At 39.1% G+C, this 16,569-nt stretch overlaps 1 protein-coding gene across 3 annotated transcripts; it reads left to right on the top strand.

Moving 5' to 3' along the window:
- The first annotated feature begins 2,082 nt into the window (after positions 1-2,082).
- zfyve21 (zinc finger, FYVE domain containing 21) lies at positions 2,083-14,894 on the top strand. Of its 3 annotated transcripts, XM_080870643.1 has the most exons (8): positions 2,091-2,316; positions 5,711-5,761; positions 7,151-7,319; positions 7,798-7,873; positions 9,683-9,774; positions 9,982-10,035; positions 11,392-11,519; positions 12,521-14,894. In XM_080870643.1, exons 1-8 carry the CDS (start codon positions 2,191-2,193, stop codon positions 12,554-12,556), a joined length of 732 nt encoding a protein of 243 aa, XP_080726769.1. In that variant the 5' UTR covers positions 2,091-2,190; the 3' UTR covers positions 12,557-14,894. The 3 variants fall into 3 exon arrangements, with proteins under 3 accessions (XP_080726771.1, XP_080726769.1, XP_080726770.1); XM_080870645.1 differs by lacking the exons at positions 11,392-11,519; positions 12,521-14,894 and adding an exon at positions 10,137-11,231 and having other exon boundaries at positions 2,083-2,316; XM_080870644.1 differs by lacking the exon at positions 9,982-10,035 and having other exon boundaries at positions 2,104-2,316.
- Positions 14,895-16,569: the final 1,675 nt, after the last annotated feature.

Genomic DNA, 16,569 nt, shown 5'->3' with positions numbered 1-16,569 from the left:
TACAAAGATGCGCACACAAAGGATTGATGAGAAAAGCTCAAACAGATGAAACAGCACAAAAAAATAGAATAAAGCCTCCATATCAGCCTAGGAATGACCACAGTGGTCTGTTTAATAAATGCACTAATGATAGAGAAGTCTCCACAGATCAACCATAATCGGGTTTAACCGTCCATCTCCAAACAACCCTAGCACATTTGTAAATCTTTGGCATGAACATCTAGTTGAGAAGGATTTGCACTGGAAGCATCAGACTGACGTAAAGTAATAATGATGATCTCCCACCTTAAGCTGCATTGATTATTGTACTGATGTGTGACTCATGCATTTGCTGCATTGTGCGTTGTCTCTGTTGTGTTTCCTGAATCTTACTTTTTTTTTTTTTTGGCAGGGTTGTGCAATATGGTTCTGTTTTCATTTCTCTAATTTGTTGGGGGGGAAGCCCTCTTTACATCTCACAGATCAGACCTTTAACTTCAATAAAAATCGACACCTGACGAATTCATTCACATGAAGGTGTCTCAAACCATTATACTGTATTTGCCTTTTTTTTTTAATTATTTGTTCCAATTTCCCAAATGAATCTTCAGTGGTTTTGATGAAATATGCAACACAAAGAAAAACGTTTTGAATGGAGTGTACACAGATACAATGCAAAGATGTTGAATACAGAGGTTCAAGAATAACTTGAACTAAATACAATAATTGTGAAAATCTCAGAATGTGGAGTTATTGAAATTATTTGACTTATTTTAATATTTTAAATTCAGCAATTTAAAAATAAATGCGACCTGATTTTTTTATTATACTTTGGCTATGCTCAATTAAAACAGTAAAGATCAACCCACTGGAATTTGTTGTGCAATCAAGTCACTTTCGTTAAAAGTCGGGCATTAAGCTTTGTGCAAGATGTGGTTTTATTTTCAAAATTACTTTAAATTCAAGCAACTTAAAATTTTATATCATCATTTGATCATTTCTTTGAGTTCATATTAAAATGTCAGTATAGGAAACTGAAACCTTATTTGGTAACATACAGTTATAATAGTGGATGCTAATATTAAACATCAAGCAAAAGGTTCATATAATGAGGCCAGCCCCCCCTCTTCGCTTGGTGTAGTATAAGAGCGATATCTCGCTGTGAGCACAGGAGCCCCACCCACCTGCTGTTCAAACCTTCTATTTGCAAGGGGCAGCCAATCAGTAGAAGAGTCATGGCGGCTTGTTTTAGGTAGATGACTTTGCCCAGAGTGAAGTAACTGAAAACTGTGATCAAGAACAGGGAGTTTGGGGAGAAAAACGGACAACTGCTAGAGAAAGGACTGCTGTGAAAACACAAGTAAGGACTAATATATTTTAAGACTACTTAAACATAAACTGAGGGAGGAAAGTGTGCACATCGCTTGTACATTGACACAGCGTGAGCTAAATAATGTCGGTGATATAATGGATGTAGCCCCATCTTCCTGCACCAGTCCACAACAAAGTGCATCCAAAGTGTAGTCCCTTTTCTAAATCACAAGACTTAAAAACACATGTTTTTAAATGGAGCATGAAATTATTTTAAGCACACATAATAGCTCTGTAAACTCTGCCCAGGTCGTTGTTTAATTTGAAAAACTACTGTGCTCTGTGTCTTCTGTATAAAGTAAATGCTCCTGTAACCAAAGCTTACCTGTAGTCTTCTGCTAAGCTGGTAATCATCTTAATTACAGTATCGTTAGAGAGTAATAATGTGTAACAGAACAGAAACTGATGAGGGAACGGGTACTGTTGTTCAGCACAGCTCACCAAGTTATGCAGAAACCTGTTGGTGTTTTTTACTTTTTAGATCTGCCAGATCGTCTTTTATGTCCGCTCAAATTATGGTTGTCCAAAGTATACTATACATATCTATAATTTTTTTTACAAATCATTATCTACCTTTCATGTACTAAATTTAGTGCTAGTTTTAACAACCCCGCATGTTTACTTCTTCTTCCATGACCAGCTAATGTGTTTACTTTATTTTTAATGGGAGGGGCTGCAGAAACCAAAACACTCAACTTTGCCGAGAAACACGTGATCTCATATCTGTGCTCTGATTCGCTAAACAGCCTGTCAATCATCCTGAAAGGTGTGTCCAGATGAGAGTTTTGTGGTCGAAGGAGACTCCGCTGAACACAGAGGAGAAACACACGCTGAAGGAAAATGTCTTCAGTTCCTGACGGGAAGAAACTCATCCGTAGTCCCAGCGGCCTTCGCATGGTTCCGGAAAACGGCGCCTTTAGCAGTCCTTTCTCGCTGGACGAGCCGCAGTGGGTCCCGGACAAAGAGGTGAGACAAGCGTCGGATTTGGTTTGACAGCGACAAGCGATCACAGCCGTGCAAACACGAGAAGCTTAACTAAGGCTTTCCGGTTGTAGTTTCCAAAATAAAATCACCTCTCTGTTAAACTAGTGGGAATAAAATTGTAAAGTAAGAGTCTAGTGGTAGCTTTAGCTGTAGTTTTGATGATGTTGTATTTTATTCATTGTAGTACAACTTGAGAAAAAAAAATTTGTGCGCTGTTTTTTGTTTTTATAATCCTGACAGCAAAAGTCACTGGACTATTTTCAAAAGGAAAATACAAGGAAACATTCAAAATTAACAAATGTTTACATTTTACATTAGAATAGTGATTGTTTGGGCCTTTAAAATGTAAGACCCTGTTTCAACTTATCAGTGATAATCACATGGTGTTTAAATAGCTGCTTTTATTTGAACGATAGTTCAAGGACCAGATATATTTATCAAAGCGTGTGGGCGTAGTAAATATTTCTTTTTAATTTGTTTTTTATTGTTATTTCATACAATCAGTGCTTTTCAGATTAATTTGCGTATTTATTCTGAGTACATCCAGTACAGATGGTCACTATATGATGATCCTATCCATCTTGAAAAATACAGTAACAGTATAATGACAGATTCAAAATAGAAATATTTAAAAATAATAAATGCACAGTTGATGATAATAATCTAAGATGCATCTATCCGATCCTTTAATGTTGTTAACTTTAATAAGTCAGTTTTTAGAACAGTAGGTCTAAATATTAGGGGTGCAACGATACACAAAATTCACGGTTCGGTTCGGTTCGATACTTTGGTGTCACGGTTCGATATTTTTTCGATACAAAAAAAATGTTCATGCATTTTTAATTTGTCATTTATTAAAATTATAAATATATATTTTAACTCAAAAGTACAGTTTTTAAATTTAACCCTAACCCTTGTGCGTGTTTTTTATTTTGACAGCGAATGCGCACCTGCGGACCACTTATGTGCAGCCCTGGTTATTTAGCTCGTCATATTGCAGCCACAGAAATTATTTTGTCCATGAAACCATAAAGCTGCACTTTCTTTTTGCCTTATAGTCTGATTTGTCATAACTTCTCCGTTTTGTGGTAAGCTTTTATTTGGCTGTCACTTCTTCACCCTGACCTGTCTTATTTGGCTCAGCAGAACTGAAATGCTTTTACACACGCACTCACATAAGCTCAGCGATTCTCTGCGCGATCAACCTCTCACATGTTTAAGCTTGCTGCGGGAGATTTCACTTGTCATGTTTGCATAGTAAGCTAACGATTAATAAGACGATGTCAGAGGAATTGGTGCACAAATTATCATCACTCACAGATCAGTGCTGTCGCTCTCTATACACAGTTCGCACGATTGCAAAGTGAAAGCAAAAAAACAAGCGCAAATTCAAACGCGACTTCAATATGTCACATATTGACAGTGGCTCACCGATGCCAATGACATAATTACCCAGCTACATTTCTGAAAGAATGCAAAAGCATTGACATATATTTTTCCTACAATAGCCCGACGGGCAGGGCAGAGATAGATTTTGGTAGCCCGACTGAAAAAATCGCTAGCTCCGGGACGTCGGGCTAGCGATTTTGCAAGCCCTGTATCTGATTGAGGAATCACTCATCTTTGGAAAAGAGAGTTTATTACAGAGAAATGTCTCTTTCCAAAATAAAAGCTATACTATCCGCTTCTTCTGGGTTATATTCTCAGCAGCATAAGGAGAATCATGTGCTAACAGCTGTCTAAATGACTCGGCTAAAGTTAGTAGCATGCTTGTTGTTTTTGTCTTTGCACTAGGATGATGTCGGTGTAAATGTGCAGTCATATTCGTTGTGTTCCCACTAGTGCTTTCAGGTTAATCTCGTTGAAATGACGTTAGCGCCACAACACGGCAAATCTCCGTTAACGAGCTACCGCCGATCGCTCCGTGCATGGGGCTAGACGGCCAACACGTTAACGAGCTAACTGCGCTAACACACTAGTTCACACCAATGTAATTGAGCATTGCATGGCACATCCAACATACTGTTTTACTTTAGTCCATGACTCGCTTACCTTCAGGGTCATACGTCACATGAAAACCAAAATAATTCCAAACGCCAGATCTGAATGAGGGTCAATTTGCCTGTTGCAAGGAGAGCTTAACTTCTGTCTCGCTAGCTTGCCCTGTGCTCTTCCTCCTGACTATGCTGTCTGTGTGGAGCGCTCTGGATCTGCGCTCGACAGTGCAGCCTAGGCGGAGTAGTCGAACACAGATTCACTGAGCGCTCCACACAGACAGCATCGTCAGAAGGAAAATTGATAAAATAAATTACAAATGTTGTATTGTTCGATACATATGCGTACCGAACCGAAAGCACTGTATCGAACGGTTCAATATCGATACGAATATCGTTGCACCCCTACTAAATAGTAGGTCTAAATATGTCTATTAAATTATTAAAAACAACACATCTTCTTATCTGTTGCTGTAATATTTCTAAATGTTTCTTTGCTCAGCCATTGGTTAATTGTTTGGTTTAAAAGTCGTGACTGGGTGGGTTATACTATCACACCTAAAAACTACAGCTCGACTCTAAATTCAAACTCTAGTCTTTCGGTCGTGCGCTGTGATAGGCTTTTATTTTTTGTAGTGAAACGGCTCTACATCCGGCTTACATCCTGCTGACTGCGGCGAGCTTGACGGCGCTCCGGACATCGCAGTTGGCCGCTGGACTGGGCGTTGCAGGCTGTCACGGCCAGCCTGGCAGCAAACGGAGCTTGTTAGCTAGTTAACAGCTACAACTAGCGGCAAACTTAATTGTAGCGTTTGTCCGCGTCACAGTGACGAGACCCCTCTGGTTGTGTGCGTGTTTGACTACCAGCACGTAGGTTAGCTAACCAGCAGTAGGAGCTAGCCCTTCGTGCCTCGAAGGCTGTAGTTTTACTGCACTGTAAAACTACAGCAGGACACACAAAGACTGTCTGGCTGTGAAAATGTAAACTCTGGCTGCACACAGGGACACTTTGACCAGACTGGCAAAGTTAATCATTTACTATTTGCTGACCTCAGCCTTCAGTTCTTTAATAAGAGGAGCAGGAATTAAAAACAAGCCTGGCACTAATTACAAACCCATATCTTCTGATCTGCCAGTGATAAATCATAAGTTTGATGGTTTAATGAACAGTTACCACTTGTCAGTAATGACCATAAGACACAAGAGCCATTGACACATACTATTTTTATACCGTTATTATTTACACATACAGCTGCAGATCTATTGTGGCTTGGCTAGCTGCTGATACTTGTGCAAAACTTTAAAGCAGTACTTTAACTGAAAGCTGTCCAGCTCAGCATGTTGTGTAACGTCCTGTTTTTTCCACTCTTCCCGTCTTTCAGTGCCCCAGATGTATGCAGTGCGACACCAAGTTCGACTTCATCAAAAGAAAGGTCTGTTTTGTTTCTGACAATGCGAACTCTGCAGAAAATCTCGACTTCCTGTCAGACTGGACAAACATATGGTGGACAAACCAGCGTTTAGTATAAATGTTTTGTTAAAAAATGTGAGGCTTTCGTTTGTGTTGCGAATGCTTGGATGAGTTACTCCTTCTTGGATCATTTAGTCAGAGCCGTGTGTTGATATTTCCTGCCAGTGTCCACCGACATAACGCTGTAAGCCTCCTGCCACCATTTCATTTTACATCTGTCGAGTTAAAATAATCACCCTTACAAGTGTCTTCAATATTTGCCTCTTTTGCCATTATCAGAGCCAGCTCTAGACTGCTGACTGAAGTCAGTTTCTAGGTGTTGAATTACACACGTCCTGTACTCGGCATCCCTCACGTCTTGGTTATCTTGAGGTTTTAGCACAGTTTTGATATTTTTAAGCTTCCCGATTCTTTAAAAGTGCAGTGAAGCAGATGTGGTTTTGCTTTGCCTCAGTCTCTTGTACTCTTGTTGAGAAGTGTTTCTTCATCAGCTCAAAGTCTCTGATTAAAAAACACATTCTGTCCAAAACTGACACACTTACTCAATCAGAGTGCAACAGAAACCCACCAGCACAGAGGTGGATCCCCCAGGAAATCAAGGGCTTCTATTTATTTGTTATCCAGGCCTCAGAGGTCTCAACATTCGATGTAGGCAAGCCAAAAAATTTGGGAACTAATGTAACTCATGACTCACCAAAATCAGTGATGTGGAAATTTACTGGAAATTGCTCTGATAATAGAAAAAAATAGACGTAACAACTTTGTACCTCCAAAGTCTGCACAATATCCATTATACATGTTATAATAAACTTTATTAATTAGTAGTGGGATCTGTTACCGTACAAATTAATACAGGAGCGAATGTGTTCGACTGCAGTCAAACTGGAATAAAACAAGGAAAGTGGACTCTTCTATATTGTTTAGAAACTGTTATTTGAAACCATTAAACACATTTTATGCTAAAAACTTTAGAGTATAAGGATATCCTCCATAGTTGTTTAACGTTACATAAAAGAAGTTGTCCCTATTATCATGTTTAGTAATTTGCAGATAATGTCTTTTGTTTCCATATAAAAAAGTAGAAGTGCTGTGTCCTCATCAGAAATGAAATCATATCTACTTGTTTTGTTTAAATTGTATACTCTACTGTAAGCTGTAGGACATACTGTGACTGAGAGTGAGTCAGGCACACAGTTGGGGGTGTAATAGGAGTTCTGATTGGTTGGAAACGGTGCTGTATCTCAGCCAGATTGTTTTGAGATTTCCTGAGAACGTCTGAAGTGCCTAACACAGACATCCTAACCCTGACAATCGGCCAGGCAATCAGACTGTCTTGTGTTGTCTCCCACAGCACCACTGCCGGCGGTGCGGCCGGTGTTTCTGTGATAAATGCTGCAGTAAGAAAGTGCCGCTGCAACGCATGTGTTTTGTTGATCCGGTGCGGCAGTGCGCCGAGTGCAGCCTGGTCTCCCAGAAAGAGATGGAGTTTTACGACAAGCAGCTCAAAGTGCTTCTGGGAGGTGAGGACTCTCATACTTTTAAAAAAGGCTTAGATCCAGAGCGTCTGCCTGGGTTTTGTTTTCCTGTAATCATGCTTCGACACATTGACTCCATGCAGAAAGCCGGAATATGATCAAAGTAATTTCTGAATTAATCTTATCAGTCCCTTCCTGGTAATCCTGTTGATTGTGGGACAGTGTGCAGCTATAAATACACAGCAACAGTGTGGCTCCTTATCAAGAATCCATCAGCAGCCTGGAGTGTAGAGGAACAGCCGGCTGCACGTTTGGAGTTTGTGTGTGTTTGTATCAAAGGCTCAGTATGAAGGAAAGAAAGAAATAAAGATGAAGAGCTCGAGCAGCAAACACTGCCATACTTTGTTTTCTCCTCCTGTTTGACAAATGAGCCACTGACTTGGAAACAGTCCTCAGGTTTTCACTCTCCACTCTCGTGATGCCTTTGTTAGTGTCTGAAATGTGTTTATGTCCGCCGTAACAGGAGGCACCTTTGTTGTCACTTTGGGAACGTCGGAGAAGTCTGAAACCATGACGTGTCGCCTCTCCAACAATCACAGGTTAGCTCTTCTTTAAGTCCGCACATACTTGACATACCAAATATTTACTTTACCTGAATTACAAAAAGCTACCTGTCACATCTGGCCATGTTGTTTTTTTCCCTTCTATGAAATGTCTCCGTCTGCAAATTAGGCTGCCAGCTGAACAGGATCAAATATGTCCGCTGCAGTCTTAGGAAACATAAATAACATCTGTACTAGAGATGGCACGATACCACTTTTTTATGTCCGATACCGATACCGATATCATAAATTTGGATATCTGCCGATACCGATATGAATCCGATATAGTGTTTTTTAATCAACAAAACTGTTTTTTAAAATATCTTGCTGCATTTTGCAAGTCTGCAAGTTCATACTCAAGTTTAAAACAACAACTACACTAAAGCTATTCTGTTATACCTGTATACAAAAAAAATATTTCATAGTTCAGCAATACTGATCAATCTAATAAACTTAGACCTACACCATCCTCCCTATTCTGGTATTTTAAAGAGTACTTAGCGTAAATATTAAGCAACCTAACTAATAGGGTTCCAACTCCCAGCAACAACAAAAATAAATAAATAAAAAATAGGGAACCACCCCTCACGCTCCACCTCATGATGCTTAATCGACGTAATCAACCTTAATTTGATGCAGTGTGAAAAAAATGCACAGAAATCAATTATTTTTCAAGAAATATTAAATAGATTCAACATCTTTCTTCAACAAAATTGCAGACTGCACAGATGGTACCTTCCCAAAGTAAAAAGTACTATAGCTTACTAGGGTATATATATTAGACTTAATAGTCACTATATACAGTAATTGACTTCTATTCATTTTACATCAAATTAAAACTTTGGGTGTCAAATAATTATTTATTAAAAGCTCAACATTTTAAATGAGAATAAGAAAGAAAAGTATGTCTTTGTGCCCCCTTTTCCCAGTTAATGCCCTATCGGCCCCCCTGGCTAAACTTTGCTAGATCCGCCCCTGCACAGTTACCAGCGTCAGCTACGTAGAAAAAGATCCTGGTGTAGAAAGTAATATTAAATAAATTCTAACAACAGCTTATCAAGCTTAAACTTGCTGCTGTTGTTCAGCCGCTGGTTTGCTCTTTCTGGTGCAAAGTGGGCCAAAAACAAACAAGACAGACGGACTCGCGACAGAAAAGCCGATCAGCTGATCATTAAGCAGTTTCACGATTGAAGTAGCAGCCGGAGAGCGAGAGGCAGTCGCTCGTTAAGCTTAACGTGGGAATGCTTTACAAACATTCAGAGATGGACTTACACACTTGCTTTACTTCTCTCGGGGATAACTTTGTCGGAGATGAAATGCCAGGTTGCTAGCGAAGCTCCACATGCTATCCAGACCACCGACAGGTCCCGCATGCCACAGCCGCTCTATCACGTGATGCATACTGCTCCGACGTGCTAACGTTCTGAGGCGAGTTACGGCGTGTTGCAAGTTTTGTGAGGTGCTTTCGTGATATTTAATGGATCGGATTACATTTTTTATTTTTCTCCGATATCTGATCCAGTAATTTAGGTCAGTATCGGACCGATACCGATACGTAATATCGGATCGGTCCATCTCTAATCTGTACACAACAAATAAGTACTTCAGTTTTAACAGTTGTCCTCGAGGGGGGGAAAGGGGAATGCATTTGAATGTTTTTGTTATAAAGAAGAGTGGATAGCATAGATTCAGATCTTACATTAGCTCATAAAATAACGAGAATACTTATAATTAATATTAAAAAAAACAAACAGTTTTATTTGCACCAGTTTTTGGTAAGCTGTCTGTCTCTGACCTGAACGTCAGATATCTGTTCCTCGATGGTGAAAGCCACTTTGAGGTTGAGCTGTCTCGGATCTCCAGCATGCAGATTTTGACAGATGGGACAAGTCCAGGAGGTGAGTGTGTGAAATAAAATTGTGTTACAAGTAAGCATATATATGCGTGTGTGTGTTTAATTTTTTGAGCACCTTTCTCTCTGTTTCTTTCTCCCGTTTCCTCCTCGAGATGTTGTCACTAACTGATAAATTTCTGTTTTTTCTAAACTAACAAACGTTCTTTTCTCTGCTGCTTTGGCCGCCCGGTGCTTCTTCCTCCGGGCTCAGAGAATGACATTCACACTTACACCAGTCTACTGGACAGTCACTTTATCTCTGAAGGTTAGCTTTCATTTGCTTTACAGTGTCCGTCTGTCAACAGTTCCTCATCGATGTCGCTGCATTTCTGCATGTTTCCCACATCAGCTTTCTTTCTTTTCAAGGAAGCTGCCTGAAAATGGAGCGTCTGATACATCTGCGGTTCCTTTTTTTTATCACTGGGTCCCCGAAGCATCTCAGAGGAAACTGAAATGCCAAACATTTCAGTTTGTTACTCTGATCATGATTAATATCCTAAGCAGCCTGATTAACCGATTCATTTGGCAGAAATTCAGTTGATGAGTAGTCATTCATCAGTCGCCAAAATAATCAGACGGTTCACTCTGAAGGTCTTTCAGGGATACATGTGGGCTATTTCTTTATCATTTCTTTACAAACTGGGCAGGAAAAGCTTCCAAGTTGATTTCATGCTGCAAAACAAATCCACACACTGGTGAGCGGCGAATGATCACAGGATCGTTTCCATGGTAAAGAAACTTTTGCATAATGCTCCATCAAATGGTCAATGGGCATGTCAGGATTCAAGTGTATTACAAGGACAAATCATGTGGGCAAAGTTTCAGCAGAAGGTGCAAGCCAATTAGAAAGACTGTAAAAATGCATTGATAAAGGCCTGTGAGGTATAGGAAGTGTATAGCTTGACTTGGTGTCCTAACAGCTCTTAACAGAACAGGTGCACAGCAGCCCAAAACATACTATGAAAGCACCCAGAGAATTTGAGTTTTCACTCATTAATAGAAAAATCCCCTCAGCTGAATGAGTTGATGAATGCTACAATGCTCATAAACATGATTTCCATTAGAGAGATGAGTTCGATGCTTTTGGGACACTGAACCTCGACTGTTGCATGTTTCCTGACTGGAGCATGAAATCATTTCATCATCAGTGTCGTCACGTGCATTTCCATTAGTGTTTGCCTTATATTGTTTTAAAACCGTCGTCTGTTTCTGTCCTGAGTTTACACTCTTCTAGTTTCTGACATATGTTAAATCTCATTTGAAAGGGTCCAAGGCTCAGTAGAACTGTGATTTCATGGGGAAAAGGGATATGTAGTGACTTAATTTGTGTGTCAGACTATGTGTACAACTTGATGTTTGCATGAAAAAAACTAAAATGACCTCTTTTAAAGTTGCTTTTTTTGTTGTTTGACTCAAAGAATACAGTTTACTTAACAGACAGAGGATGTCTTTCAGTCATTTTTTAAAGTGTGTGTGTGTGTGTGTGTGTGTGTGTGTGTGTGTGTGTGTGTGTGTGTGTGTGTGTGTGTGTGTGTGTGTGTGTGTGTGTGTGTGTGTGTGTGTGTGTGTGTGTGTGTGTGTGTGTGTGTGTGTGTGTGTGTGTGTGTGTGTGTGTGTGTAGGAGGGTCGAGAGCCAGTGGAATGCTACTCCATTACAAGCCGATGGGCTCTCAGGATGTCCAGCAGCTCCGCATGGAGGCAGCAGATGATAAGAAGGTGGCTTCATTATGGTTGTCTGCAATGCACAAGGTAAAAAAATAAGCAGCACACCTAAGACGGTCCATGCAGTGCAGATAGGTAACAGTTGCCCAGCCCACTTAAAGTGCCTAAAAATGGTTGGAGAGGAGTGAAAATGATTTATTATGCTGGAAATAAAGAATTGTGCTAGCATAAAATCAGGTCAGGGACACAAAAGAGTCCCTCCCTACAACAGACACTGCTTTATGTCCTTTATTCACACACTGGTCCTTGCCATCACCAGTGTGTGAATGGGTGGATGACTGAATGTCTAAAGCGCTTTGGGGTCCTTAAGGACTAGTAAAGCGCTATACAAATACAGGCCATTTACCATCTAAATAATAAGTAAAACAATCAAAACAGAGTTTTGATTCATGCATCAAGTTGTAGTCCCACAGATAATCGCCTCAAATGTAAGCTTATCAGAAGTGAAGTTTTGAATGTATTACTGTAAGCTGAATGTTTTGGTTTGTCAGTCATGCAGAGAAGTTTCTGCATCTAATATTCAGCTATGAGTTTAATTAGTTACACATTTTTCTACATTTTTGGGTTGCAGAGAATAATATGGCTCTGAATAAGCACCTCTTCATGTTTTCTTGATGTTTTTCTGTTTCATGGTGTCATTGAAATGCTTCTCATTAATATGGTCAGTCAGCCTTATTGCAAACATTTGATAAAAACATGGTGGCGTGCTAAATAACAGATCAAAAGGCAGAACAAAGGACAGCTCAGGCTGATTATAGTGCTGTGGAGCAAAGTCTGGAAAGGTGGATGTAGTATCATAACCTGTCCAGTGGCGCCCCCATCAGGCCAGAGCTTGCACTTTTATTTATTTTACATGTTTTTACATTTTATTTTATTTTTTGGCTAAAAAAGCCATCAGTCTCACACAGCACTGTAGCTGAATGTGGTCTGTAGCGTGCTTGTTGAGACAAAGCAATAAGAAATCAAGAGCGTTTTTATTTCCAAAACTATGAAACTCTAACTTTTTCTCTGCCTGTTCTTTCCAACAGGCAGCCAAACTGCTGTACGAAGCTCGAGACCAGTGAGGACCAGAAGCGAAGCTCCAGGCAGCACACACCCAAGTGTTTTGTACCCATCTCGGTCGGGTTTGGTACCCTTTGGATATTATTAACGCCACTTCCTCTTCTGCTTATCTGTCCGATTCCTCATTGGTTCTTGATACCAGTTCCATTCATGGTAATTTTTGCAAATGTTTGTATGAAAAATGACTTTTATTACCTCTATAACCAGTACTTTGTACATAATGTTTACCACAAGTACGCTGCTTGGACCTATTTTTAAACTTTAATTTTTTTTTAAAAGAATTTATTTGACGTTGACTTCATTTAATCCTCTTTTGTTTTAATCCATAAATCAGGGCATGCAGCATTAATGTTTCGACTCAAAAAATATAACAAGAAGAAGAAGGTTTGTTCTTTTTTGCCAATTTAAAATTATTTATAGAATTCATTAGATTTTAATTTAATTTTTTAAAACATTAAACATGTCACAAAATGAGGCATCGCACCTTTTTTATAAACCGCCTTCCATGGTTGAATTATGGTGACATTATAACTTTGTTATGCTGCTACAGGAGAAGTGATGAAGTGTGTCCTTGCAGGTTTACTAGGTCACCTTAACAGAGCCAAGCAGGGACTTGGTCATTGAACTGTCCGCAGTAGCCAGATCTTCCACACAGAGCGTCATCACAAGTAGTTTGAAGGACAAATCCACCCTGAAATCCTTTATCGCAGACAGAAAAGCAGCTTTCTGTGATGCTACCGGCACTTCAGGATTCAGCTGTGCTGCATTTCTGGTAATCTCATAATAAGAAAAGGTGTGAACAAACACAGTTGTTCCTGAAATGCCAATAACATCACAGACTTGCATCCAATTTATATGAAAGTAACATTACATGGTGGATTTTTCCTTCAGTGACAGTTCCGTTTAAATGTTGAAAGTTTAGGTGAAATCTTCTTTTTCAGTTATTAGCTGCTTCAAATATTCACAGTCGTACATCTTTAGGCCTTTTTGTCTAAAAACTTCAACTTTTCACTGATTCTAGTGAAGTATACACACAAATACATAAATGCTTTAAATATAGTTTCATGCATTAAAGTTTTGTACAAAATATATTGCTGAATACTCCTACTTTAGCACAAGCTGTGTATGTATTTGCATAATTTTTAAAGCTGAACATATGACTCTAGTTTTTGTAATACTTGTATATTCCTTTTTGCCATTACTCTAAAGCCCCCAAACATTTTTTTAATCTTTATTTTTGTCATTATTGTGCAGACCAACAAACAGGATGTCAGATCTCAGCTATCCATCAGCCATGTTGAATTGACGGGTCTTTCAGTTAGCAGGTTGTTACTTAGTTATTCTAATCAAAGACATGATGGTTAAAGTGTTGAGCACAAGAAAACTATAATTTTCATTTGCTTTGCAGACAAATTTATATGCTAAAGTACTCTATTTTTAAAGAAGAAGAAACTGAAAGAAGGTGAAACTAAAGGCTGTTTAGTATGTGGCTTTAGTGTTCATAGAAGCCCAGTTTTTACTGTTAAAACAGTTTAAAATGGGGGTAGTTTGGGGAACTTTGGATGAAGCTGTATAAAAATCATTGTCTTAAAAACATTTATTAAGTAATAAGCGTGAGCATTGTGACACAAAGTCACATTTTCAGGTGTATGTCATGGTCTTCAGCACAGCGGCAGATACTTACTGTCAAACTTTGAGCATATAATAATAACAGGTCGTCATACTGTAGGCGGCGTATATACTGGATGGCAAATAAATGAACTTCCTGTCAGGAGGAAAACCCTGGAAATAGTCAGTAAAATTAACTTTTAGGTTCTCTTTTTTTAAATAAACTGTGTACTTCATTCTACATCTGAGTTAACGTGTCCGTTAAACGCACAGCAGCTCGTCAGCTGTTAATGTTGTAGTACAGTTTGGTGCAGTTTTACAGGCATCTGCGTGTCTTCCTTTTTCCCCAAGCTTGAGGAAAGAAATTAATGGTTTAATAGAGCACAGAACGGGCTAACATTTGGTGAAATGTCTGACTCCCCCCCCCCCCACTTTACCGCTTGTGAAAATCGCAGTGAAAAAAAATGTTCTCCACCCCAACACACACCCCTTTGTGACAAAGGTTATTTTTATACTCACCTGAGAATTAATGTTGCTGTTATTTGGTTTCATGTTCTTCGAAGAGACGATAGTGAAGTGTTTGTTTGAGACATTTGTGTGTTCCTGCTTTGAAGTATTGTTGTACATTGACAGGGTGTAAAGTTTTCCCATTCAACAGTTGCTGGTGATGAAAACGGGTGTTAATGACTGCACAGTCTACAACAAAAATGATCTTTAGTCATGCATTTCCCCCCCCCCAGTACCGCATGTTGCACACTAATGGGATATTATTTTTACTCCTGTGTTAATTTTATTTTATTTTTTTTAAATCTCAGTAACACTCTGAACTGAAACTAATTGGTTCAAGTTTAATCAGTTGAAAACAGATGCACATCTACAGACTTTTGTATCGTTGGCTCAGTGTGCAGCTCTTTCTTTTAAAATGTAATGATTTTATTTTAAGTTCGCACTACATTTAAAATCACCAAGTCAGCCAGTGTTTGTATCTGCACTTTATGGCCACTTTTTCCCTATCAAATCTTTTATTTTGCTCAAAATGCTAAACTGCATCCCTTCGATGGATTTTTCTTTTAATAAAGTCCAGTGTTTTTAAATCTGCTGTGCTGTTGTTATTTGAAAATGGGATTCCTGTATGAGGCGAAGAAATGCTGACCTGGTAGAAGATTTCAAGGCCATCATTCTACATTGACCCAACATTCAAAATAGTTTCCAATCTTCGTAAAATTCATACGTTTGGTTTACCTGCTTAATCCCTGGAGGTAGATACTGGGATTATTATTTTTCCTCCGTTAATGCTGCATTGCCAGAAGTATTCGCTCACCCATCTGAAACATTGAATTCAGGTGTTCCAATCACTTCCATGGCCACAGGTGTATAAAACCAAGCACCTAGGCATGCAGACTTCTACAAACATTTGTGAAAGAATGGGAGCTCAGTGAATTCCAGCTTGGTACCATGATAGGTTGACCATCTGTGCAACAAGTCCAGTCATGAAATGTCTTACCTACTAAATATTCCAAACTCAACTGTGAGTGGTAGAAGCAAATGGGAATGACAGCAACAGCCAAGAAGCGGTAGGTCTTATAAAATCACACGACGAGGTTATAGCATAAGCTGAGGCAAATAACAGATCAAGAACAGAGTGCTTCAAGGACCGAGTTTCCATGGCTGAGCAGCTGCGTCCAGTGCAATGCAACGCGTCAGATGCAGTGGTTTAAAGCAGGGGTTCTTAACCTTCTTTTGACCTCAGGCCCCAACTTTTCCACTACAAAGTGCCCCAGGGCCCATTCAGATATTAACTGTATTGAATACATTATTGCTTTTGGTTTGATTTATATTTAATAACTAAATCAAATCGACTTCATTTTAACAGCTAAAACCCATCTTTTCTCTTCATCTGCATTTTTGATCTGAAAGTAGAAACAACTATAACGAGGAGAAATGGAATTTTATAGGTGACAGATTGTTCTTCTGACCAATAAGCTGGAGTCAGAACCTGTGATTTATCCTCCCTGACTATTGAGTGATTTTATATGCTGATGTTATTTTCTTGTTTTGAGTCAAACTAAATTTCTATAGGAACTCTGTGTTAAAGGCTCAATGCACCAAATTGAGTTTTGATAAGAGTTTTTTTTCTCATGCAAGGAAAGACACAAACTGCTCAGAGGGATTAAAGTTAAATGAGCTCATAGCACTACGTTGGCTTTATCAGCCCTGCACAGAACAGATCGGTCTTAGACTCTTTGATTCTCTTAAATAAGTAGAATCTGAAACTGAAGGTTTTAGATTAAATCTGATTCCTAAATTAAGAAGTAAATCTTAAAGAATAATCTAGGTTTGTAATTTGGAACAAAGTTTGGTTAACTAAAACTATCTTGAACTGTGGAGGGTTAAGTGTGACCTTCTT

This window comes from Rhamphochromis sp. 'chilingali' (genome assembly GCF_963969265.1).
Source record: "Rhamphochromis sp. 'chilingali' genome assembly, chromosome: 21".
In the NCBI taxonomy this organism is placed as follows: Eukaryota; Metazoa; Chordata; class Actinopteri; order Cichliformes; family Cichlidae; genus Rhamphochromis; species Rhamphochromis sp. 'chilingali'.
This window is presented reverse-complemented; position numbering and strand designations above follow the sequence as displayed.

Bases quoted from the DNA above. Each gene is read 5' to 3' on its own strand.
- zfyve21 (XM_080870643.1), top strand. From the start codon at position 2,191: ATGTCTTCAGTTCCTGACGGGAAGAAACTCATCCGTAGTCCCAGCGGC. The intron at 7,320-7,797 runs GTGAGGACTCTC...CCGCCGTAACAG, and splicing joins GCTCAAAGTGCTTCTGGGAG to GAGGCACCTTTGTTGTCACT. The intron at 10,036-11,391 runs GTTAGCTTTCAT...GTGTGTGTGTAG, and splicing joins CAGTCACTTTATCTCTGAAG to GAGGGTCGAGAGCCAGTGGA.